The sequence below is a fragment of the Panthera onca genome, chromosome D1, assembly GCF_046562875.1.
Source record: "Panthera onca isolate mPanOnc1 chromosome D1, mPanOnc1 haplotype 2, whole genome shotgun sequence".
Taxonomy (NCBI): Eukaryota; Metazoa; Chordata; class Mammalia; order Carnivora; family Felidae; genus Panthera; species Panthera onca.
Genome location: NC_138348.1, coordinates 32,581,284 through 32,608,248, shown reverse-complemented (window position 1 = coordinate 32,608,248; position 26,965 = coordinate 32,581,284). Strand labels below are relative to the sequence as shown.

At 36.2% G+C, this 26,965-nt stretch overlaps 2 protein-coding genes across 7 annotated transcripts in view; one reads left to right on the top strand and one right to left on the bottom strand.

Annotated features, from left to right (window-relative positions):
* Nucleotides 1-19,877, bottom strand: part of KIF18A (kinesin family member 18A) — a 79,603-nt gene extending 59,726 nt beyond the window's left edge. Inside the window, exons 1-7 of the mRNA XM_060606251.3 lie at nt 19,760-19,877; nt 19,129-19,241; nt 10,515-10,884; nt 8,019-8,176; nt 4,801-4,905; nt 3,964-4,074; nt 1,625-1,822 (exon numbers count right to left, since the gene is read on the bottom strand). Coding sequence (XP_060462234.2) covers nt 1,625-1,822; nt 3,964-4,074; nt 4,801-4,905; nt 8,019-8,176; nt 10,515-10,839 — 897 coding nt within the window. The 5' untranslated portion in view covers nt 10,840-10,884; nt 19,129-19,241; nt 19,760-19,877. The remainder of the gene's footprint in view (nt 1-1,624; nt 1,823-3,963; nt 4,075-4,800; nt 4,906-8,018; nt 8,177-10,514; nt 10,885-19,128; nt 19,242-19,759) is intronic.
* Nucleotides 19,878-19,941: 64 nt separating this feature from the next.
* METTL15 (methyltransferase 15, mitochondrial 12S rRNA N4-cytidine) overlaps nt 19,942-26,965 on the top strand; it is a 212,112-nt gene continuing 205,088 nt past the window's right edge. For 4 of the 6 annotated variants that reach the window (XM_078433341.2, XM_060606258.3, XM_060606254.3 and 1 more), the window contains exons 1-3: nt 20,028-20,128; nt 21,958-22,166; nt 25,629-25,915. In XM_078433341.2, coding sequence (XP_078289467.1) covers nt 25,646-25,915 — 270 coding nt within the window. In that variant the 5' untranslated portion in view covers nt 20,028-20,128; nt 21,958-22,166; nt 25,629-25,645. Of the gene's footprint in view, nt 20,129-21,926; nt 22,167-25,628; nt 25,916-26,965 lie in introns of all 6 variants that reach the window. The other 2 variants (XM_081790293.1, XM_081790292.1) reach the window with 2 other exon arrangements.

Here is a 26,965-nt window from a genome sequence, read left to right as displayed (position 1 = left end):
AACAATCTTATGTTATCTAGTGTAGATCTTTCATATTATACAAAAGACTAATGGAAGCTAAACCAAAAGTGAAATGGCTTGCTTCGGGTCATGTGCCTGATAATTCAGAGCTAGAAATGCACCCGAGGTGCCCCAGTTCCCAGTAGTACTGTGCTTTCCACTATAGCAGTGTTTCCCAAATAGTGTGGAATGTATATTACTGGTGTTAACTTGAAATGATTTTACATGTACAAGTCCATACGTTAAACATGGACTCATAAATGACTCAATAGTTGAGAGTCAATTATTAAAAATTTAGACAGTATGGAAAAAATGCTATAAATGGCTTAAGTTCAGAAAATCAGTCTCTTTATCATGCTATTTACATGTTTGACATTTTAACTTAGAATATAAAAGACATATTGCCTTTGTAATCTTTATGTGATTTCAGGAACTTGCCTTTTTTAAAAACACTTCCCAAATCATTTTAATTTTATTAAATCAAAATACAACATTTTCCTAGCATTCATTGACCTGTATTTTCCTAAATATAATTTCTTAAATCTTGAACCTGGCTTGAACTTGATTAAAAAAAAAGTCATTTTTACCAATACAGAAATTGTTAAATATGCTGTATTCTAGTAAGCACTCCAGCATATAGACGTAAAATATTTTTAAATGCCTCAAAGACATCTAATAATAAACATGACCTTATTAGGTGATTTGATTATACTTTATATCTTAAGCCCTTCTTCCTAAGAAAAATTAAAACTCTAACATTTAACCCAATCTTACAGTATATAAAATACAAACCAGAACAAAATTTAGCTTTTCTAAATATGGTTTTCATATTCATCCCAATTCACTTATCATGCTTGCTGTGTAGTGATCATTAAGTGATCATTTTATTTTTTTAAATGTTTATTTGAGAGAGAGTGAAAGGGTACATGAGCAGGGGAGGGACAGACAGGGAGAGAGAGAATACCAAGCAGGCTCCATGCCATCAGCACAGAGCCTGACACGTGGCTTGATCTCACGACCCATGAAATTATAACCTGACCCAAAATCAAGAATAAGAAACTCAACCAAACAAGCCACCCAGGTACCCCTAAATGGTGATTTTAATAATCAGGTAGAAAATAGGTGATGAGAAAGTACGATAAAATACTGACTATGAATATGATAGTCAATCGTTTTCTTTCAACAAATTCTGATTCTAAAACTAGAAATTAAAATGAAACAAAATATAGCTTTATTTGATATACTAGGCTTTCTGTGATCTTTGCCCTATATACAAATGACATTTGATTTATAATAGACCATTAAAACAAAATTATTTTGGGGCATCTGGGTGGCTCAGTCGGTTAAGCGGCCGACTTTGGCTCAGGTCATGATCTCGCGGTCCGTGAGTTCGAGCCCCGCGTTGGGCTCTGTGCTGACAGCTCAGAGCCTGGAGCCTGTTTCAGATTCTGTGTCTCCCTCTCTCTGACCCTCCCCTGTTCATGCTCTGTCTCTCCCTGTCTCAAAAACAAATAAAACGTTAAAAAAAAAATTAAAAAAAAATTATTTTAAGTAGTATCTTTCTAGGAATCATACATATTTCATCACTTCAATATATTTAAATAAGTAAACATATGGCACCTACCTTTGTATCTGCTAAGGCATTGATAACATTCCCAAGAGCTAAGAGTGACCGATTAATATTTGTGCCTTCTATAAATCGGGTCCCTTTAGCACTGGTAGTACTGGCTCGCTCAGACCCTGCCAGATCAATGAGTGACATCTTGGCAATTCGTACATTTTGACTGATACTTGCTGTTCTGTCTTGTTGTCGCAAATAAATCTTTTTGAAATTACAGGAGAATAGGAAAAATAAGGATAAGATTTAACAAAATTAAAAGAGAAATGTGCACTTTATTTTTAAAAGAGCATGAAATCAAAATTATTTTCATTTCAAAAACATACTGAAGAAAGTATAATATTCTGACTGGCTGATATGTAAGAATACCAGAATTATGGAAGTTGAAAAAAACCTCAAGAGTGAGATTTCCCGTATGTGTACCAGAGGGCAAATGACTGTTGGCATGACAGAAGCTCAAAACAACTACCATTTGTGTTCTGGTAACCCTTGAACCAGAACATAGACTTACCAGTGGTGGTGGTAGGGAACAGGTACTCTAGAAATAATACTCTTTTTTTTTTTCTTTTTTAAATTTTACTTTATTTTTTATTTTTTAAAATTTACATCCAAATTAGTTAGTATATAGTGAAGCAATGATTTCAGGAGTAGATTCCTTAATGTCCCTTAGCCATTTAGCCCATCCCCCCTCCCACAACCCCTCCAGCAACCCTCAGGTTGTTCTCCATATTTATGAGTCTCTTTTGTTTTGTCCCCCTCCCTGTTTTTATATTATTTTTGTTTCCCTTCCCTTATGTTCATCTGTTTTGTCTTTTAAAGTCCTCATATGAATGAAGTCATATGATTTTTGTCTTTCTCTGACTGACTAATTTCACTTAGCCTAATACCCTCTAGTTCCATCCATGTAGTTGCAAATGGCAGGATTTCATTCTTTTTGATTGCCAAGTAATACTCCATTGTATATATATATATACCACATCTTCTTTATCCATTCATCCATCTATGGACATTTGGGCTCTTTCCATACTTTGGCTATTGTTGATAGTGCTGCTATAAACATGGGGGTGCACATGTCCCTTCAAAAGAGCACACTTGTATCCCTTGGATAAATGCCTAGGAGTGCAATTGCTGGGTGGTAGGGTAGTTCTATTTTTAGTTTTTTGAGAAACCTCCATACTGCCTTCCAGAGTGGCTGCACCAGCTTGCATTCCCATAGAAATAATATTCTTAACAGAACCAAAGGCAGTGGTCAGAATGCTTTGCCTTTGTCCGGGGACTTTTCCTAAAGGAAAGGTGAATTTGATGTCGGCCTAAATTGGAGAGTAAATGTATTCTAATTCCCAAAATTGTTGTATGTTGTTATATTTAAGAAAATATCCCATATAAAAAAAAATACTAAAATGTACTTGTCATGTTCAGCTCGTTGGCATACAGCATCATTTATTGAGCCAATTTAGGTTACTTTATAGTTTAACTGAAATAAGCTAAGTGGCAAACTTAAAAAGATGGAGAAGATTAGCTATTATTCCATTATAAAACTCTTTGCTAATATTCTTATGAAGCAGGGTCTAAGACATTTGGGGGAAATTTCAGTGTCACAGATAAACATTTCTCTCATGACCACTGATAAATGAAGAGTCATTGGAAAGAACAGAAAAGATTAATAAAATTTTATGGACTAGAGACTTTCTGAATGACTTGACTGCTTACGATATGAATTCTTTCAACTATGTCAATTTCTTTTATAAGATGTGCTCCAATAATATAATCTGGAATGAAGCTATAAAATAATTTGTATTTTAACAGGACCAGAAGCTACAAAAAATAATATATATTAACCTATGCTTTAACTCTTTCTAGAATTGTATTCCTAAAAAGAACTGTAACAATGCAATTGATGTCCTTCAGGAATGCAACTACTCACACAGTCCCTATGGTGAAATCTTTAGAAAGTGAATCAGTATCTCCCCAACTTATTGGTTCTGTAAATCTAGATCTATAAAGAGAAAGTTTGCTCTGAATATAAGGTTATCTTTAGAAAAGACTAAATATTTTTGCTAACTTAAAAAAAGAAAAACAACTAACTCAAGGAAAAAACCCTCTAACACTACTACCTTACTATCCTGTATCTTCACACATGTAAAACTTTATACTTCCGATTTACATCATCTCAATTCTGAATATTCTTGATAAAATCTTTTCAAAGCTGTAGAGTTAAGGAAATACTGAGTAAGGAGTCCACAGATGAAGGGATTTTCTTTGTATATGTGAAAACTACCACACATGAATTTGGCTTTGTTCATTTTAAATTGAATTTTAAGAGCAATAGTCTAATGGCCTGTTACCTGGAAAACAGCATGAGAACGAGAAGATGTGGCATTCATGTCAGTGGGATGCTGTGTCCTGTTTCTGTTTCCATTATCCAACAACTGTAAAATTTCCTCTGAGGATTTGGGCTAGAAAAGTTTAAGTGAAAGAAAAATATACAAATTAGCCATCTATCTTTAAAATTTTTAATAAACTTTCAACAAGAAAAAAGACTTTTAAAGATAAAAGGTAAAAAACGTTTTCTATAAATTGAATCCCATTAAATATTCCCCACCCCTCCCCTCCAGGGAATTGAAAATCTATGTGTAACTTATGATTTCCCCAAAGCTTTACTAATAATGTGCTGTTGACTTGAAGTCTTTCTGATAGTAGGAACAGGTGATTAATACATATTTTGCATGTTACATGTATTATACACTGTATTCTTACCATAAATGAAAAAAGGGAATGTTATTAAGAGAATCATAAGGAAGAAAAAAATACATTTGCAGTACTGTACTGTGTTTATAAGAAAAAAATCTGCATATAAGAGTACGCGTTCAGCTCAAACCCATGTTGTTCAAGGGTCAACTATACTTTGGTGTTCTATGAGAAATAAAAGATAAAATCTTTTCTTTCTGTGGAGATAAAATATAAATGTATTATGCAGAACACATGGTATTAAATTTTCAAGTAGATTTTTAAAAGAAAAGGTCATTCAATTATTTCAAAGGGAAACAATACTAAAGATATACTCTGATTATTTTAACTCTGCACTTCATTATTTTTCTATCTTGAACACAATGGAAAAAAAGTAAACGGCTAAATAATCACACTTGCTATTAGCATAAGGAAAAAGAAATTTATAAACATACCTGATGTAATGTCAACCCCTGAACAACTACCCCTTTTTGGGCGTCTTCCCGAACGGCAAGTGGTCCTGAATTTACTAAGAGGTCACGAATCTGTTCATTATATACCTTAAGCGGGGAAAAAAACCCAAAAACAACTGCTTTAGCACTGATGTTGAAATAATAGTGATAACATCACATATGCTACTGATTTAACGTTGTATTAGAATTACATCTTAAAGGTAAGCATCAACTCATTTTCATTCATCTCACCCATTCTACCTCTTGTTGCCATTAATTTTCTATCGTCTGAGAAAACAGAAGTTTTATTACCTAGGTTTGCAACTGAAATTTAGAGGTGAGTCATTATATTCTTACTCTATAATTCCTAGTTTGATAACTACAGTGAAACAAATAAGATAGCTGGATGTGTCTTTTCCTATTTTCTGGAAATATATGGGACATAAGGTCTTGGGAGATTCTAGTAAGTTATATGGAGATGCCATGGTTCTTACTGAAGATATATGTTATTTTATTATGCCCAACAGTCAAAACTTTTTAAATTTTAGAGCTTAAAAGTTAAAGAAAACCCATACTCAGGGATATATTTCATTTATCTTTTAATTGCATTAAGTTTAATATGCAATTCTTAATAATAAATTCCATAATAGGACCCCCCCCCCCCACCACACACACACACACACACACACACACACACACACACACACCCTTCATTCGAATGATGAGGGGAACTGAGGCCCTAGAAGGTTAAGTGATTTGTCCATGGTCACAAAAGTAATAGCAGAGTGGTGCCAAATAGCTTTACCCTACTGCATGGCATTGAATACACATCTGTATTTTATGTCTCTGGCAATATATATATTTTTTAGTAATTTTGTAAGCAAGGCATAAAAATGGTACTATTGATTTTATGAATTTATCAAAGTTACTGAATTTTCTACTTGCCAAACAAATCACAACTACAACTAGTGATAAAACTTAAACACATACACACACACACCCACACCCCCCCCCCCCCCCACACACACACAGAGAATTAAGGCTTTAAGAAATATTTTAAGTTATTTCCATGTTCTAATAAATAGCCAATAGTGATACTTCATTTCTCGTAAGATTTTCTACAATGAATGATAACCATTTTTAAATGTAATAAAAAAATTTTTTTTTTAACGTTTATTTATTTTTGAGACAGAGAGAGACAGAGCATGAATGGGGAGGGTCAGAGAGAGAGGGAGACACAGAATCCGAAGCAGGCTCCAGGCTCTGAGCTGTGAGCACAGAGCCCGACATGGGGCTCGAACCCACGAGCCGTGAGATCATGGCCTGAGCCGAAGTAGGATGCTTAACCGACTGAGCCACCCAGGTGCCCCAAAATGTAATAAATTCTTAAAAGTAGTAAAATCGAAAGAGATAATTTTTGTTGGTTGTTATTTTTCTGATAAGCAGCAGTCACTTTTCAAACGCTTCCCCTTACCCATTTCAATCACACAAAATACACAATTAGAACAATCATTCTCAAGCCAGTCTACACATCAGAATCACCTGGGAACTTTTAAAAAACCTAAGATGCCTCAACCACAATCCAGACCTATTAAATTAAAATGTCCAGGGGGTGATACCTAGGTATGTCTATTTTTAAAAAGCTCCATAGCCAACTCGGGTGCAGAGCCTGAGTGAAAAACCACTAGATTAGACATTGCCTTCCTTACCATTAATAAAATGAAGGCAGATTAAAAGAAAAAACAATTAAAAACATTATAAAAATAACCAAACTTTAGAATTCCCCCAGTTACAAAAGGATCTAAGGAAGAAATAATGAATACTGCTATGCTCTTTCCCCAATTAAGTTCAAAGCAATTTTTTCAACACTTACTTATAGACAATGAGTTTTTTCAGCAACCTACATATCTTAATCAATTTTTGAAATGTGAAGAAACTTTCTCAGTAGGAACCAAACTACAAGATGTCAATAAGAGAGCTGTAACCAGTAGAAATGTTCTCTCCGATACCACAAACGAATAGGCAGTAAAATCACGGATTTGTTTCTGCACTGGCATCAGAAACACTATCTGAACACAAAGTTAAGAGTGTCTACCACCTAGTTATGATTTGTTGAATGTCAGCTACTACTAAGAAAGCAGAAGTCCTCAAAGAATGATGGCGTATGTCAAAGGACACAAGAGAAACATGAAGGAGACTTGACTGGTCAAATCTAGCATAATTTGAGCTTTATAAATAATTATGGAAAAGGTTTATAAGCTCTTAAATAATAATAAGAAACCATGAGTCCACACTGATATAATAAAGAAAAGGAAAAGCTCTTTCCGTATAGGAGAAAGTGAGGAATGACTATAGATGAAATTATGGAATTTAAGTATCACTATCATCTACCATCATAATAACTGATTCAGGCATGAATCATCAGTGGATGCCAATAGTAATAGATGAAAGTTTGAGGAATAAGAGGATAAAGGGTAAAGTAATATCTTTATAGGGCAGAAATTTTGCCTACATCAACATAATGAAATGGATCAAAGTTAACCAAACCAGTAATGGGACTAACTAACCACGTAAGTTATGATACCATAAGAACTCAACATTACTTCTACGGTGTTCTTGCCAGTTTACAACCTGAATCCAATTGCTGACTAACACAAATTAGAGGTTTTATGACAGTGACATAAAACAGAGAAAAAAAATCCAAATTAAAACTAAAGAGATATGACAATTGCATGCAACTTATGATCTTAGATTTCCTTTTTCAAAAAGGGCAACATTGGAATAATTGGCAAAATCTCATTAAGATTTATAGATTAGGTAATGGTGTTCTATCACTGTTAATTTCCTCTTTTTGATAACTATTCAGTGGTTATTCTTGTTTTTACAAGTTTGTAACTTAAACAGATTAGAAAAAAGAGGAAGACACACACATACCAAGGGAAAAAACAAAGGTAGTAAAGGTAGTAAAATATGGGGGATCTGGGTGAAGGGTATCTGGAAGGACTTTGTGCTAATCATGCTACTCAGAAATTAGGCCAAAATAACATACTCAGCAGAAAGAGATAAAGATGCATAACAAATACCTAAGAGCAGGAATTTCAATGATTTTATACATTCATAAGAAAATTCCTATATGATAAAATAGTTTGAATAGGCCATGGAACGTCTTAAAGATTTTGTAATACCATTGACTCATCTAAAGAATGATATTGTCAACTCACCTCCAGATAAGAAACTGCGGTACTACATACTTTCTCTTCTTTAATCTCCTCCATAGATTTGTAAAGGTCTAACATCGTTAGATACATCACTCCAGGTTCAGCAGCTGATCCTAGCATCGTGTGGGTCTTCCCAGCTCCAGTGGCACCATATGCAAGTACTAAGTTTTTATAAAAGGGGATCAAAGCTCTTTATTATGACACACAACATTACTCTATCCACTGTCCAGTGGAGAGTTCAATCTGTATATCCTGAACATAACCTTAAACTCATTAGATCCTAAATTAACTTCTAGGCTTATCCTAAAACCCAGGAATTTTAGCACAAATCTGCTCTTAACTCCTGTATTCTTTATTCTGGTTAATGGTACCACTGCTCTCCCCCCCCCCCCCCCCCCCACCCCAGCTCATCTGCTCCCTTTCCTCTACAGCACTCTTAAAACCTTTAATCAGTTATCAGTATCCCTACCTAGTCTCAATCTTCTTTAATTCATCTCTTAGAATTTTGTACAGTTATTTTTATGAAAACAAAATCGAATATGTTAAATCTCCTTAATTGTTCCACAGTCCTATATGAGAAAGTAGAAATTCCTCCACTTGGAATATTAATATTATATCTATAATATTCCTCTATCCTATTCCTTCCTTGCTGTGGTCTAGGCATATTAGATTGTGCGACGTTCTCTGCATGTGCTGCTCCTTATCTACTCCACTGCCTTTCCATTGAAGAGTTCCTCCAGTTAATCCAGCTGGAACACTTACACCTGTTCTAAATATTCAGCACACATGTCACTTTTCCATGTCACAGGCAGATATGTGTACTCCCTCATTTGAGTTCTCAGTGTATGCTGCACATCCTTCTATTCTAGCCTGTATCACCCTGTATTTCCAACTGTGAGCTCTAAGTCTGAAACTGTGTATCCTTCACAAATCACGAATCAGCTGAAACAAAGCAGATATCCACTGCAAGTTTGCTGAATAAATGAATTCCAATAGAAGCCATTTATAAAATTCCTTTTTAAAATTTGCTTTAGGGGCGTCTGGGTGGCTCAGTCAGTTGAGTGACCGACTTCGGCTCAGGTCATGATCTCATGGTTTGTGAGTTCGAGCCCTGCGTTGGGCTCTGTGCTGATGGCTCGGAGCCTGGAGCCTGCTTTGGATTCTGTGTCTCCCTCTCTTTCTGCCCCTCCCCCACTCATGCTCTGTCTCTCTCTGTCTCAGAAATAAATAAACATTAAAAAAAAATTAAAAAAAATAAAATTTGTTTTAGGCAAATTACTTTGTTTTCACAATTCTCTCTAGCATAACATAAAAGTGATGTTTGAAGAACAAAAAACAAAAAGCTACTCTGAATTACATATGGCAATTCCTGACATAATAATCAATTAAGACAATTAAGTCCTCATATTATTACTGGTAAGAATATTTTTATAAGTTAAATTTCCCTGCTAAACCAAATATTAACAAACTACTAAAATACTTTTCAACAGAATTAATTGAACTGACACATGTTTCATTTTGTTCTATATTATGTAAGCTAGTGGTAAACTGAGAAGTCTTAAGACAGTTGGATCATAGTGTAAAAGTCAAGATTCACAGAGATTCACTATTTGCTTGGTGGAGACTTTTTCATTTGGAGTCAAGAAAAATTTTAAAAATCTCTAGAGACAATATGGAGTTTCATGAATGAGGAAAATATACACTTAAAAATGAGAATAACAGCAGTTCTAATCAATAAACCACATTCTATTCTTATTTGACCAAGACGGTAAGTCTTCTGTAATAAAACTGAATGAGTCAGAGACAGTGAAACATGTTACAGTTTTGGGGTATCTTAAAGAAAATGTCATAAATGGTGGTAATTACAAAAATAAGATATAAATAATAGTGTTAAGGGCCTTTGAAACACTGAATTAACTGGCCTTTTGGATCTCTCTCTAGGAAATGAACATGGCTGTTTTGAAAGGCAAATTAGAGATCTATCCAGAACACTAGAGATGCTTTGTGGGCTGAAGATATGCTGAAATAGCACATGGTACTCAATTAACATGGTCTTTTAACATTTTTATTTCAAGGTACTATAAATGAAATGTCCAACTATTCCCCAGGGATAGATCGTTGTATAGGTAAGCGGAGAGAATACTAATGAATTAAATTGTGAGAAATCTGGCATCAATTACAAGATATGTGTGGTTTAATAACATAGGAAACTGAGAAGATGACTGCCTAAAGGGACCATAGCAAGGCTCTAGAAGAGAGAGTTTCAAGATATGTTATATGTGATAACTGAATTTCAGTATATGTGCTGCCGAAGTGAGCACGTGATAATTGAATTTCAAAGGAAGTCTACATTTACAGCGAAATACTACTGAACTTAATAATTTTTAGCAAAAAGCACCTTAAAATTGATTATATTTAGAAGAATGGGCCAAGCTGATGTACATTCTAATGTAAAACTGAAATCAGGTGGAAAAATTAAACTCTAACTGAAATAATTACCTGTGCAATTATATCCATTCAAAAAACTACGAAGAATTGGCTTAGTAGTGTGTTCAAAAACTTCCAATTGAGTTGAAGTTTCATCAAAAACAGCATCAAATACAAATTTGAGATCCTTATTTTGTCTCTTTGTAATATCTCGATTTGCAGTTTTCTTTCCATGGAAAAAACTGATTTCTTCTTGTTTGGGATCAAAAACTAGGATATGCTTATCCACAACATGGACCACTTTATGGAATCCAGCTGCCTTTTCTTTTGTATTTTCAGGACGCACACGAACAACTACTTTCATGTGGTGACACAGGTCTTCCTCGGTGACAGACATTATTGACTATCTTGCTTCTGTTTATGTGAAAGCCTGAATATTTCTCTGTAATTAAAAAGGAAAATAAAGTATTAATATTAATTCTATTATAATATGACTGGAATGTAGTAGTCACTAAAAAAACTATGAATAATTCTATTCTACTCACCTGGTAAATGTTACTGGAAATATGTACATTTAAAAAATACAATGTATATTTCACTCCTTGGTTCAAAACCTTCCAGTCGTTCTTTATTTTATTCAGAGTACATGTTTAAGTTCTCTAAATGGTCTCAATTTCCCATTTTATTGATCTTCCCTTTGTTCCCTCCATTCCAGCTAACACACCAGGCACCCCAATAAGGTCTTTCCACTAGCCATTCTATTACAAAATGCTTCCCTCAATATCTGCATGACTAAGTCCCTCGCTTCTTTCAAGTCCTTGCTCAAATGTTGCCCTCCTCACGACTTATTAAAACTATCAAACCAATTCCTAATTACTCTTATACAGCTTTTCCCCCCCAAACACTTACCATCTCCAAATAGTATATATTTTTTACCTATTTATTGTATTTGTTGTTTATTTTCTCTCTTCCAGGTAAACTATGCACTCTTTAAAGGCATGCATTTTTTTAAATCTGTTTTGATTACTGATAATGTTCCAAGAGCCTAAAACGGTGCCTGACACATGGTAGACTGTATAACTATTTGATGAATAAATATGTTAGAAAATCTAAAATGTTTTAAATTTTTTTTCTTAGTTTTAACTTTTAGATTCTAGATTATTTTCTGGATAATTGAGGTTTCCAAATTATTGATCTTTGTTAGTTTATCTTCACTTTTACTAATTTTATGTGAGACAGTCTAGCCAAAATTTTTTGAAGTTTATCTATTTTGAGAGAGAGTGCGCACATGCAAGCACATAAGCAGGGGAGGAGCAGAAAGAGAGGGAGAGAGAGAATCCTAAGCAGGTGCCATGCTCAGCGCAGAGCTCAACATGGGGCTCAACCTCATGAACCATGAGATCGGGACCTGAACCGAGATCAAGAGTCGGATGCTTAACCGACTAAGCCTCCCAGGCGCTCCAATCAGACAATTTTTAAACCTACCATCACTGACGTACAGTAGACTTATAGAATTACAGAGCAGATTAGGATCTCTGAACACGTCATCGTGTATATGCCATCTTTATCACCTTCATGCCTGGGCTAACTAATTGAAGCATCCTTGTAACTATTTTTAAACACAGGGGTTTGTGAAGATACAGGTAGAGAAGAGTCTGGATGTATCAATTTCCACTGCCAACAGGCTTGCAGCCAAGATCACTTTTATTAAAAATAGTTCAAAAGCCAAGACTTTCCCTTCATTACCATGATGATTCTGAGAGATCTTTTCCTGTCCATTCCCATAACCCAAACTAAAATAGTGCTGAAGTTCTTATGAAAGCCAAAGCTTGGTTTTTGGGCAGCCTAGCTGTGGTTGTATGTGGTTTAACAGTAGTGTTTCAGTCTAAGTGGAAGCCCAGGGTCTGACTTATACTTCAGGCAGAGAGATTTATCAGGGTTTTGTGTGTGTGTCATTTAATTTTTTGTTTTGCGATATAATCTGCTCACTCTGACTACTGCGTAGATAACACACTATAAGGAATAGAGACTAGTTAGAACACTTTAGTAATATAAACAGGAGATGATGCTGTCAACTCAGAAGCAGGTAGCGGTCATATTCTGGATGTATTCTGAAGGTAAAGACAATAGATTTTCCTGATAGATGTGCAGTATGAGAGAAAGTAGGATTCAAGAATAACTCCAAAGTTCTTGGCCTGAGTGTTGGAAGATCTGGAAATCTACAAATGTCAAGGCGGATAGAACCCAAGTTAAAAAAGTACAGTTTGTCCTCAGAGTCCTAATGCTCTTTGAAGCTTTTAACAGTTTTTAGAGCTTCAAGTGACACTAAGATTTTGGGGGAATCTTTAAATGAAGGACAGGATCATCAACTGTGTTAGATACTGCTAATACATAAAGTACACTAAGAAGTAACCACGAGATTTAGTAACATGGAAGCCGACTAGAAGAAAAGTTCTAGGGGAAGACGGGACAAAAACCTGATGAGAGAAGACTCGGTGAACACAGGTAATAATAATACAAAAGTGAGCCAAGAAATGGTGTGGGGGAGGGGGAAGGTTAGAAGAAAATATTTTGTTATTTAAAAAATTTTTTCTTTAACATTTATTTATTATTGAGAGACAGAGAAACACAAAGCGTGAGCAAGGGAGGGGTAGAGAGAGAGGGAGACACAGAATCCAAAGTAGGCTCCACACTCTGAGCTGCCAGCACAGAGCCCGATGCAGGGCTCAAATTCACAAACTGTGAGATCATGACCTGAGCCGAAGTTGGCTGCCCAACTGAGCCAGCCAGATGCCCCAATATTTTGTTATTTTAAAATGGGATGAATATCAACAATGATAAAGCCATACACTTTTGGGAAGAATTCAAAGAAGGCCGAAGTAATCTAAAAGCAGGAGACACTGGACACAGCACTCCCTTTTTAGGACTCTGTCTTTCCCCAAAAATAGAATGCTGAAGAGGGAAGGATGGTCATTTTGATTCCAACAGTCAGGTTCCATCCAGAAGAATTACCTTCTGACTAGCTAAGTCCCACAAAGCACCTATGCCTCACCTCTGTGACCTTGGACAAGTTACTTAATCTCATTGAGTCTCAGGTTTCTCATTTGTATTAAAGAAATAATACCTCATAGTTGTGAAGGCTAAAAGATATAACAAGTATTAAGCGTATTAAGGCATTCAATAAATGTCAATTCTCTTCCCTATCCACCCCCATTCTTGTCTCTTCTTGCCAGAGATATGGTTCATCTTTTTAGTGTTTCCCAATGGGCTTATGATGGCCCTTTGGATAGGACAATTCTTCCTTGTTTGGAACTGTTCCATGTATTAGAGAATGTTTAACATTTCTGACCTCTATTATAGGCCAGTAGCATCCCACATTCCGGGTGATACCAAAAACTGACCTCCATACACACTTCTAAAAGCTCTTAGGAATATTGAATGCTTTGATTTTGACGGATACAATTCCCCTCCCCGCCAATGATAGGTAAAATACACACAAATGAAATGGTTAAATAAGCACAAAACATTAGGTAATTATTTCAAAATAGACCTTAGAATCTCAAGGTTGGATGGGATCTCTTGCTAATGAATTAATTAACGAATCAACTCAATACGTTCACTGTTAGATGTTGGAGCCAGATACCTTAGGTTAAAATTCCAGCTCTACTATTTATTGGCTGTGACAGCAAGTTACGTAACCTCCCTGTGGCTCAGTTTCCTCATCTGTAAAGTGGGACTAATAATGCCTACCTCACAGAACTGTTGTGAGGAACTTAGAACAATGCCTGGCACACGATAGGTACTACAAGTGTTTGCCACCATTGCTATTATTATTATTATTATTATTATTATTATATACAGTGCAGTGAGAGAAAGTGGTATTAGTAAAATAGTGACACAAATATGTAAAGGTGTAACTATGACAAGTACTGTAAGGTAAATAAAGGTTAATAGTGCTACATAAGACTATCATGGGGGGCTCAAATAGTTAGAAAGCTTCCTAGAGGAAGTGACAGGAGCAGAGAGTTGAAGGATGCATAGTTATTAACAAGGTTAAAAAAAAAAAAAAAGCATTTCAGGAAGGAAAACTAGTTACACATTAAATACATATGAGCTAGGCATTTTCCTGGGTCTCAGGATAGATGGCAGGAGTGTATGTGTGGGCTCCTATTTTAGATGGGGCAGTTGAGAAAAGCTTGTCTAGTAGAGTGTCTTTTTACAGAAACTGAAGAGGAGTGGCTCTCTGGGACAAGAGTATCTTAGGCAGCAAGTCTGAAGGCCTGTGGTAAGAAAGAGCTTGTGGTGAAGACATAACTGATTTAAGCATGGTCAATCTGCTTAAATCTCATTTCTTTTAGCTGTTTCGTTTTACCTAATTGCAACTTTACAGTATATAAAGAAATACTCAACTTAGCTTTACCCAGTCCTAAGGCAGCTGGAGAGAACGAAAGGGAACAGAGTGGGTTGCATTAAGAAGAGTGGGGCCAGATTTGGAAAATCTTGAGTACAGGCTATCAAGTTTAGATTTAATTTTGCAGTTTACTGGAAACTGCTGAAGGTATTTTAGAAGGCAAATGATCTTACTCAAGGAATACATCAAGTAGAAATACTGACAAATATCTAAAGGGGTTTAAGAAGTATAAACTCAAATACAACTTTGTTTTACAACTTGTTACAGATTTTAAGAAAGACATTGATCTTAACTTCTAAAGTATCACATATTTCTCCAATTTTTCAAAACAAAGGAGTGACTATAATTTTCTTAATAAAAACACCCAAGGTCAACAGAATCACCAAAATGTAAACAAGTAGTCTATGTTCAAATACACTGATGTCTTGGGGGAGCCTGGGTAGCTCAGTTGGTTAAGCATCCAACTCTTGGTTTCAGCTCAGGTCATGATCTCACAGTTCAAGAGACTGACCCCTGCGTTGCACTCTGTGGATGGCTCGGAGCCTGCTTGGGATTCTCTTTCCTTCTCTCTCTGCCCCTCCCCCACTCAAGGACACACACGTGTGCACTTGCTCTCTTTCTCTCTCAAAATAATCACATAAACTTAAAATATGAAGTTTTTCCTACATTAATGCATGATGCCAGTTTTTTTCCTGACATGGCCAACTAAAAGAGATGGGCATCTAGTTGACTCTGAATAAAGGCACACAGAAAGCAAATTCTTTGACCATGTTGACCAAGAAGCAACAAAAGAAAAGCCTAGATATTGCTATCTGTGTAATAATGTGTTGATTCAAACATTCTTTTCAGATGACTGTTCAGAAGATAGAATCACAATTTCTGATTAATTCTGTCATATCTACTCCTAATTATATTTGTTTAATAGAACCAAGAGTAAGCTGCTAGAATTTCACTGATGGGACTAAAACATTAAAGATAAATACTTCCAACACCACTGTTCATTATAATAAAAAGGTATTTGTTTAGTCTTGAGAAAGTAGAATATAAATGAGAATAATGAAGAGGCTTCAGTTGCTAATCTATAAAGTGATAGGATTGGTGAAAGGATAAAGTCCTTTTTTAGCTCTAATATTTTATTATTACATGTGATTGGAAAAGGGTCTAAGAAAGTGACAAGAAATAATAGCTAATGGGACTGTATGTTTTTACCATTATATCCCTAATCTCTTGCAGTGAGCCTAGTCAATAGCATGTTCTCAAATATTTGATTAATGAGTAAATTAATAAATTATAAAAAGTAGACACAGAATCCAAGACAGTAACTCACTCATTCAGAATAGAGGCAAACATACAATATATTTCTCTGAAAGAATGAACATATTATAGTAAGTATGACTGGAGTAATAGGCAGTTACAATGAGGATTCTGAGGCATCAAAAAAAAAAATTTTTACATAGTGTACCCAGTTTCTTGTTTACAAAATTAGGAAAATGGGAAGATCATCTTTTATATGAATTATTGAGGGTGGTTAAGACACCATGCCATGTTATACTTAACAAGGGTAACATTTAATTTTCTGGGACATTCACTTATATAAAAAAAGCTCATTCCTCTGCTACATTTAATGAAGAGGTGTTAAAATCTAATTCTCTACACCAGCTGCAAGATAATATAAACCAAGTTGAAGAGGCAAATTCTTAACTTACAAGCCACTACTGTTCACCCAAGAAAAAAATATAAACCAAATAAGTTAGACTCACCCCCAGTTATGTGCAAGTAAATAATAAATTTTATTTAATTCATTGATTGCATGCACTGATGTCTTCTTCAAGAGCTATCAGATCATGTTATGTATCTCATGTCATTCCCCAGCTCCAAACTCTCCAATGACTTCCCAGCATCAGAATAAAATGTAAACTCCTTAGCATGTCTTGTAGGTTCTATATCTGGCCCTGTCTACCTCTTCAACCCCTTCCTTAAATGTTATCCTCCTCCTTGATTACTCTGCTCCAGTCACACTGTCCTAAATGTTCCTAAAATACTCAGTCTTATTCTAACCTCATAAACCTTGCACTTTCTCTTCTTTTCCTGGAAGGCTCTACCTTCAGACACTTGCAAATCTTAATCTCTCAGTTCATTATTCTGGTCTCTGTTCAAATAGCACTACACAGAGGCTTTCCCTAAAGATTCCATTCAAAATAGTGTCACCTTGCCTTTTCCTCTTTAATCTCTTAAGGGCTTTATTTTTCTTCTTAGCATCTAGATTAACTGGAAAATATTATTTGGTTACATATTTACTGCTTGTTTCCTCTTTAGAATATAAGCACTATGAGACTATGGACTTCATTTGTACCCTAGAAACTTGAACAGGGCTTGTTCAATATTTACGACTCAAAACACACTTGTTCAATAGATGAATGAATGAACTAATGCAGCTTTTCAAAATATATGTGCAAAAAAAAAAAAAATATGTGCAAAAAAATAAGTGATAACACCAGTTGCCCCATGGTGGGGAAATATGAAGGTCTGGGTGACAGGCAGGCTTACTTTCTACTGTATATTCTTTTGTAGAATTTGGATTTTAAACAAGACTAGTTATTTTTATTTCAAAAACAAACCAAAGGAGAAAGTACTAAAATTTACCTTAAGCACAATCTTCCATTTAATTACATTGTATTTATGGAATATTTTCTATTGAGCTCTTAGTATACAAATAGAAATTGCTAAGCAACTTACATACTTCTCATTTAATCCCCGTAACAATCTTATAATATAGGTATTATTATCATAGGAAAAATATAATATAGAGAGATTAAGTTAACTGGCTAAAGTTAACTTGGAAGCACAAGACATGAGATTTGAACTCAGACTAACTGGATATGAAGTCAAAGTATTTAAATCACTACTCTTTCAGTTGTAAATATTTAATCTCTAGAAATTTTCTCAGAGAGAATAAAAATATATATTTGCCTATTTTTGATAGAAACCTCAGGGCCTAGCGTAGGAGCTCTTGAATGAATACTGAAATAAAACCAAAAGTGTATGATTTCTTTCTGCTTGTGGGATATCCAACAGCATCTACTCTCAGCAAATATACTATTGAGAACTCTTAAATTAGATCAGTAAAGTGATAACTACTATTAATGAACAATGATTATCATTTGAGCATGTTATGTATGTCAGACATACATATGGTATGGTAAACATTTAATATTCATCATCTTATTCAATCCTTAAAATAATCATATAAGGCATACTCTACAATAGTCTCCATTTTACAAAAACAGAGACTTAATTTAGGACAAGTAATTTTTCCAAGATGACATAGCTAGTAAATGAGAAGCCAGAATGTAGACTCATTCTAAATCCAAAGCCCATGTCCCTAATGATTACACTCTACTGGAATAACAACAGAACATTTTCAAACAAAGGAACAGAAATGCTGCTCAAATTATCTTGAGTGTGGAGTTATACAGTTATAAATGATTTCTTATATTCAAACTCAAATCTGAATTAGATTCAGGTTCAACAAACATTTTTTAGGAGCAGGAACTATCCTCCACAATATCATTTATAGTCTCTATGCAGCTTACACCTCTCTGGAAATAACTTTAGTGTTAGAGCCAGTGCTTCTACTAACTTAAAAACATCAGGGAGGAACAAAAATTTCAAACGGAGTTTAAGGGTGGCACTAATATCTGGGCTATTTTTTCCTCCTAGATTTCATGGAGTTACCATAAAAGTGACTTTATTGTGTACTTTAATTGATTCAGGCTATCAATGGATATTGACAAGATGCACTTTTAAAGTGAAAATTTTATGTACTTCTATATACTTGCTCAGTAACACAAGAGATTAATTACTACCGTTAAAGGCAGATAATCTTTGTTTACTGAAAAAGTCAATTCTTACAATGTAACGGAAACTTATTAACAAGCACTATCTAGTCTTTGGATCTGATATTCTCTAGCACCAAAGTTCATAAATACTTCCCAGAGGGCCTGAATGTGGTGGAATAACACTACCAACTAAACCCTGTAGAATGCTTAACACAGTCTACTCCATAGTTCATAGTAAATAACCTAAAGTATGTATTATACAAAATTATTCAACTCTGGACAAATAAACTCTTTTCATAAACAGCAGTTAGCCTTGATCTCTCTGTAACTGAATGCCTAGTAAGCTGCTAAAAGTCTTGCATAAACTAAGAACAGAGGGTAAAAGGAGTTCTGATTCATTTGCAAAGCACTTTGCCAAGTGGTACCGCTTCCATACCTCATCTGATTCTTGGCAATCCCGTTACACAGTGCTGGCAGGTCTCATCTTGACGCTACAACTGAGACTCAGAGGAGGTTCCCGACTGACCTTTGCCACGTTAACACCAGGACCTTGCAGGACAAAAAGTTTGTAAGTTGGAAAACCAAAATTCCTCATTACATAGTTAAGCTCAGAGTTACATTTACAACTGTATCTTAAACAAAACATTCTGAATTTGGAGTCCGGAACGAACTTTACACTGTAAGGTGCAAGGCAATTAAAGTGCTCTGCCAGTCTAGGGAAAGAGCCAGGATGCCCTTTAAAACTTCCGACTTTCTCAGAATTTAAGGCAGGAGATTTTTGCCCTTCCTGTGGAGCAGTGAAGAGCTCCCGATCAGGTAGAGCTCTGCTCTAGCTGGGACTCGAGTTCCTCTTCCTTTCACTTTCTCCCCGGGGACGCTAACTACCCGCCCCCTACGCCCACCTCCCCTACCCCCCCCCCCCCCCACTCAATCCTTCGGCGTTTGTCAACAAGCCCATCCCGTCTTCTCCTCAGGCGGCCGCAGGAGCCTTCCGTTTCCAGCGAGATAGGCCATCAAAAGAAGCGTTCCCGAGACGAGAAGTTTCTCCTCACGTGCCTCTCACTCACCTCTGGTCCACCAAAGGTTACCGCGACACTTCACTTCGATGTCCGCCTCCCCGCGATTCAAACTCGGCAACAAGATTCAAACCCAATCCAGCTTTTCCAGCACCTCGTTTCATTGGCTGCCGACTTAGTGACGCAATCACGTCGGACGTTGCCGTGGCGCGTGGTAGCTTGGCGCCAGTAGTCTCAGCCGCGCGGCTCTGTGGAACCGGCCTTGCTGCGCGTCGCCAGGGCAACGCGCACGGCTGTTTCCGGAGGCGTTGGCCGAGGTGGGCGGGGCTAGACCGCAGCTGCAGGTGGGAGGTAGCCACCTGGGATCCTCAGACCACTTCAAGAGCCGCGGGCGCAGGGCCCGGTCCTTGGGTTCAGGGTGTGAGTGAGAAGGGAGCGGGCAGGGGTTGGCTTGTGCCGTCTGCTGGGGGAGAGGCGGAGCCTGTTGGGTGTGGGTTAATGGATTCTGAATGTTTATCTTCTTTTCTCTATTGAGTAGTGAGGCCTCCAAGGCACAGGTCCCATGCTCTGGAAGGTGTAGGGACCTGTTCCTTTCAGCCACTTTCACTTAAACCGAACTGGGGTCAATTCGCCTCAATTAATTGAAAGTCCAGAGCTTTAGGTTTGAGGCCCTAGGCTTCATTTCTCAGGACTCCCAGGCCTACTCCCTTTATTGCTGACTGAAACTATTTGGTGTTTTTGACATTCCTTTCGGATGAGGACTTTACAAAATAAATCCATTTAAATTTATTGGCTTAGTTCATTTTTGGATGCAGTGTTTTTTAAAGTCCTAGACTGTAGATATTATTTCAAAATGTACGGTTTAAAAAGAAAAAAAAAATACCAGGAAAAAAGGGAAATATGTTTGCTAAGATAAGTCCATTTTATTTGTCAGGATGTTTTCAATAGCATGATCTGAATGTCATTGTTATTCTTTATATTAACATTATTGTATCCATTCTGCACTTACTGATTGTAGACTTTAGGGACATAATAGCATAAATAAAAACTCCCTGCCTTCTTGGAGCTTATATTCTTATATGGAGCTTATCACCATAATAAATAGGATGGCACAACACATTGCAGAATATTATAAGTGAAACAATTATGAAAACTTCTACATTATGGACACTTATTTCCTTTTGAAGAAAATCAGAAGCACAGTGTATTGTATATGATGCATGTTATATGATTGTTTCTGAACTCTGGATAGTGCATCAATAAAGATATTAATTGCTGGCTATATTACATATATGTTAGCTAACACAATAGTTACTTGTGTGGTGCTGGGTTTGGTAATAAAATTGAGAAGTCTTTTTATTTTATTTCAAATATGTACTCACTCTATAGTACTTGATGTCCCAGGCATTTTGTTAACTCTATATATGTTATTTTATTTCACTCTCAAAATAGCCCATGAGACACAGGCACAATTTATTTTACTTAAAAAACAAAGACAAAAACAAGTTTTCAGAAGATCCCTAAAGGAAATTTAACTGTACAAACCAGCCAATTCAGAAATGAGGCATTTGTCTCGGAAATAATTTCTAGGTTAAGTGATCTTAAGATACTTAATCTATTCTGAAAATAGGTATTTTAAAACCAATTTCTTGTAAAATTGCGTTCATTATTGGTGAATAAGAAGTGTTTTAGATTTCATTTCGACACCACATTGTAAGCCTTGCTAACAGGTGTTTCCACACCTAATCTAAGTGCTTATTTTACATTTAACTTTAAATTCTGCCTTACAGTTGCCATTTAGCACATTTAGATGATGAGGTCTATATTCTTAAAGTATTGTGTAGTCAAAGCAAAGAAACTTTAATGTTACAATAAATGCCATCACTCTGCCAGTTGGCTTCTGTTTGGCAAGACATCAAGAAATAAAACAAAGTATGAGACTAGTGTATTTTGTAACGAAATGAAGGAAAAAGAACCGAAACCATAAAAACATAGGACTAAAGGAGACAGAAATTCCCACCTTTTGTTAGAAATTGGGAGTATAATGTGTTACAATAGAACACGGAAATTTAACAGAGGCTCATAGTAAACGGAATAGAGTGGAGTTAAGAATAAAATGGAGTTAGGTTTAAAGTTGATTCAGACATTAAAAAAAAAAAAAAGTAAAAGTAAATTTAAACCTGGCAGTGGTAGGTTCTTCTTTCCGCCCCCTCTTCAGGAACGCTATTTGAACCCCCTCGTGCTTGCAGGACCCTTTGTCAGCTGGGGCCTGAAAAGAGCGGAACGAAAGGCGGACGGTTTTCGGTTGCTGGGGCGGACGTGGACCAGATCTGTCCGTCCTTGCAAGTTTCCCCCAAGGCTGGGACCTAGACGTGCGCCAACTCGTGTTCTCTGGCACCGTAGTAGTGGTCGTCGCTGGCCCGAGTTAGAAGCCAACAGTGAATTCTTCGTGCCTCAGGTGAGGAGAAGGTGGCCGAGTCCCGGGAGCTCTCTTGGAGCTCACCCCAAGCCTTTGGGGGAACTTCCAGAGGTCGCTGAATTCGCCCAGGACAAAAGGAAACACGCCCCTGCTCCCGCTTTCCCTCCTAAACACTCATCCTGAGTTCAGAAGTTTGTGAACAGTTTTCCCTCCTCCGAGTATAATTCTTAGGCAAAAGGATGCATTCTTCCTGAACTTTAGAACCTCTTTCAGTTTCTCTCCTTTCGGCTGCCAGCCTCCAGGCTGGGTTTTTGGCCTTAGGAATTAAGTTTTCGAACGTTTTTCTCCACTGGGAAAGCTGAGTGCTAAGATGGTAACGGCACCGTTGAGGAAGTAGTTTTCAAAGGTATCCCTCACTTCTGTACCCACAATTAAAGAGTAACCTGGCCAATTCCCTGCTTTCAACAGCTGAAACTGAACTTTGCTGGCAAAGCTAAAAGACTTACCTAGGAAACCAGAGTTGGCTCAAGCGGCCGGTTTCCCGTCTCTCCGCTTCCTTCCTGTGACCAGAGGAAACTTTTAAAGGATCTTAAATCCTGTAGGGTGTTTGGTTCATAGCCAACTGCTTGAGCGCTCTGAGTTATCTGGTAGGACACTGGGCTGCGGAAAGGAAAGAACATCCTCCTTTAGAGCTTGTCCCCTTCCATTCTTGGGAGATAGTCAAGGAAACCACCAAAGAGGAAGATTATTTGAGGTCCTTTCTCCATGTTAACCCACGTTAGTAGCCAATTGCTGCATAATAAAATCTTCAGGCTTTGTACTTGAAACATAGTTGAGTAAATACGTATAAATTGAATGCAAAAAGAAAAGAATTAACGGTTGGCAAAGGAAGCTTTTTTTTCTATTCTACTTGCGGTTCTGTGCGCACTTCCTGTGCGGTTCTGATTCCTGTACTGGAATATTATAGAGATGTATAGATGTATGTATATCTGTCTATTTAAATATACATCATACGTTTATCTAGGTATATATTTAAATATAAACATATGGATATAGGATTAAGCAATAGGATATTGGCTCTTTACAGAAAAAGTAACCCATGAGATACAACAAATATACAGTCAGTATAATTAAAGTGCCATGCAATTACATGGGTGCATTAAATGGAGCTAGTGGGCTATGTTTGTAACATAGAAGCTAAGATTAAAGGCTTGGGATAGAATGCTGGAGTTACAGTTCTAGCTTTATGGCTTTCTAGGTATGTGACCTTTTGGCAAATTACTTCTCTGTTTTTCTCATCTGTAAAATAGAAATAAGTATACTGTCTATCTCTAAGAGTTGTAAGGATAGAATGAGTTTAGTGGTATTTAGTAAGTGCTTAATAAATGTTAGCCTCTATTTTGAAAAATGTTAGAAACACTAGGTTTTGAGGGTAGTAGGGTTTACTTTGTATAAGCCTTCTTTTTTTATTTTTTTAAAGTTTTTTTTTTTTTTTAATGTTTATTTTTGAGAGAGAGAACCCTTGCTGTGCACATGCGTGGGGGAGGGGCAGAGAGAGAGGGAAACAGGAACTCTGAAGCAGACCCCACACTGTCAGCACAAAGCCCTACCTGGGACACAACCCACCATCCACTTGAGCCATAGTTGGATGCTAAACCGAGTCACCCAGGTGCCCCTGTATAACTTTTCAGAAACAAATGAGGCATAATTAATAATTTGACTAATTTGAAACTGGTGAACATTGAAAACTTTACTTAAAACATTCCCCCCCCTCCCCCAATATTTTTCCTGTGTCACATTTGCTACAAAATTCTGTGGATTATGCCTTAGGTAAAGTTGGCGTATTTTTAAGGTAACATCTTGTTGATACTATATTTATATAATATAAATGTATTTCTTTTCTAGTCATTACGTGTGGTCAACTTTTCAACATCATTTTTCATTTTCTGTTGCAAAAGGAAGGGAAGGCATATTTAAACAAGATATTTATGTTTCTTTTTCTTTTTTGGAGGTGGATATTTATGTGTCGAAGTATTTTGAGAATGTGGTTTTTGGTAGGGTCTGTCAGGCAGGCAAAATTTCCTAAAGCAAGTTTTGTTAAAAATATTAATTCTGTAGAATTATCCATCCATTCACTTTTTTTTTTTTTCAGAAAACACTAAGCACTGAGTGTGCATCTGCTTTTGTAGATAAAAAGGTGTTATCTTATTTTTAAATAACTCCTAATCTATGAGGACTAAAAAACAGTGTTAACTCTGCATTTACTATAATAGTATTAAAAACATTGCTTACAACCTGTATTAAAAGCATAATGTTTTTAAAACGTTTTCCGTTAATATATTTACATACTTTTTTCCTCTGCATTTAAGAGTTACAGATTGCAGAATAAAAAGGAACAAGTGTGAGAAAGTTAAGGAACTTAATCTTTATTTTCTTGTTTTTTGGGGGCAAGGACAGACAGTTAAAACAAAGGTGAATACGAAATGCCAAGGTAGGCTCAGCTGAGCGTTTATAAGGTTAAAATTTATTTATTTTTATAGATTTCCTAAGCTTTTTTTTTTTTTTTTAAGTGTTTATTTGTTTACTTTTTAGAAACACAGAGCAAGCAAGCAGGGTAGGGGCAGAGGGAAAGGGAGAGAGAGAATCCCAAGCGGGCTCTGCGCTGTGTGTGCAGAGCCTGAAACAGGGCTCGATCTCACAACTGTGAGATCATGACCTGAGCTGAAATCAAGAGTCAGGTGCTTAACTGACTGAGCCACCCAGGTGCCCCTGTAAAGTTATAATTTAAATTGAAACATGCTTCGCTGATATAGGCCATCTGAGACAATCTTGTCAGAGCATATTCATAACAAGTCTGCAAGATTTTCACAGACAGTTTTACCTTTCTTTCTTTTTAGATAAACATATGTAGCTTTTTCCAGGGACAGTTCCTCAAAGTTAAATTAAAGATGAAGATTTAGCATTATGAGAAAAAACAAATAGAAGAGCTTGAAATGAAAGACTACCTGAACCTAAAATAGGATAATATTTATAATCCCTTCAATCATCCAGATAGTTTTTTCAAATAAACATTTCTAATGCACTGAATCCGTTCTTTAGACTTAATTAAAATTAGAAAAGTATATTTCTGTGGTGCCTAGGTGGCTCAGTCAGTTAAGTGCCCAACTTAGGCTCAGGTCATGATCTCATGGTTCATGAGTTTGAGCCCCGTGTCGGGCTCTGTGCTGACAGCTCAGAGCCTGGAGCCTGCTTTGGATTCTGTGTCTCCCCCTCTCTCTACCCCTGCATCACTTGTGCTCTCTCTCTCTCTCTCTCTCTCAAAAATAAATAAACATTAAAAAAAAGTATATTTCAGAAAAATGATGACTTAATAAACAGTTTTTACATTTCTAATAATTAACATGTTAATGGTCTTAGAAGCTTACCAGGCCATTTTAAAAAGTTATACAAAATTACATATTTTAAAAATCCAACAATCATGATATTTTTAATTTTTTCTAGATTGGTTGACCTACAAGATGCTTCGATACCCATATTTTTGTAAAATCTATAAAGAATTTCTATCATGCTGGTTGGAATCTGGCATATTTAATTTAGGTATCTGGCCAAAAAAAATACATGCTACAACAGAAAGATGTAATGAATATGAAGCCCAGGAGCAAACAGATCAAACTGGAGCTCAGGAGTTACATAGATCTCAAAATGGAGATTTTGAAGCTATGACTAAATTACATATCCCAGTAATGGTGGATGAAGTTGTTCGTTGTTTGGCACCACAAAAAGGCCAGGTAAGTTGATTAGTTTTTAAAATTTTTAACACTTTGAAAATTGAGATATTCACTTATCTTAATATTCACTATTTTAAAGCATATTATTCAGTGGATTTTAGTATATACACAAGGTGGTACAATCATCACTATCTAATTCAGGAACATTTTCATCACTTCAATAGGGAATCCCATATCCATTAGCATTCACTCCGCATTGACCCCCTTCCTTTTGCTCCTGACAACTACTAATCTATTATTGTCTGTATGGAGTTGCCTAATCTGGAAATCTTATATAAATGGATTCATATTATATGTGGCCCTTTGCATTTGCTTTGTATTATTTAGCATGTTTTCAAGATTCATCCATGTTATAGCATGTGCCTGTACTTGATTTCTTTTTTCCCTGAACAACATTGCATTTATGGATATACCACATCCTTTTTATCCATTCACTAATTGATGGCATTTGTGTGTCCACTTTTTGGCTACTGTGAATAATGCTGTTATGAACATTCACGTACAAGTTTTTGTAGGGACATATGTTTTCACTCAGGTATATACCTAGGAGTGGAATTGATGGGTCATATGATATTCTATGCTTAACTCATTGAGGATCTGCCATACTGTTTTACGGAGTTGATTAGTTTTGTCAAGTAACTGTTTTAAAAGAAAAAGAACATTACATTGGCTGAGTGGTTTGGGTATGAAAACAATTCTAGCATAGCTTGAGAATTTTACTATCTTTTTAAGAATGACTATAGACAAAGATAAGGATATGAATTCCTGTTTTCTTGTTTTGTTAGACTTTTCAACTACCCTGCTTTTTGATTTAGAGTTCTCCAGAGAAATAGGACCAACAGGATGTGTGTGTTTGTGTGCATGCATGTATATGTGTACGTACATGTGCATGTATGTGAGTACATATGTGTGTGCACACACATGCGTGAGGTGGAAAAGAGATTGAATGATTGATTTTGAGGAATCGAATCTCAAAGAGGATTGGTAAGTCCAAAATGTGTACAGTAGGCTGACAGGCTGGAGACCCAAGTAAAAAATCTGAGTCCAAAT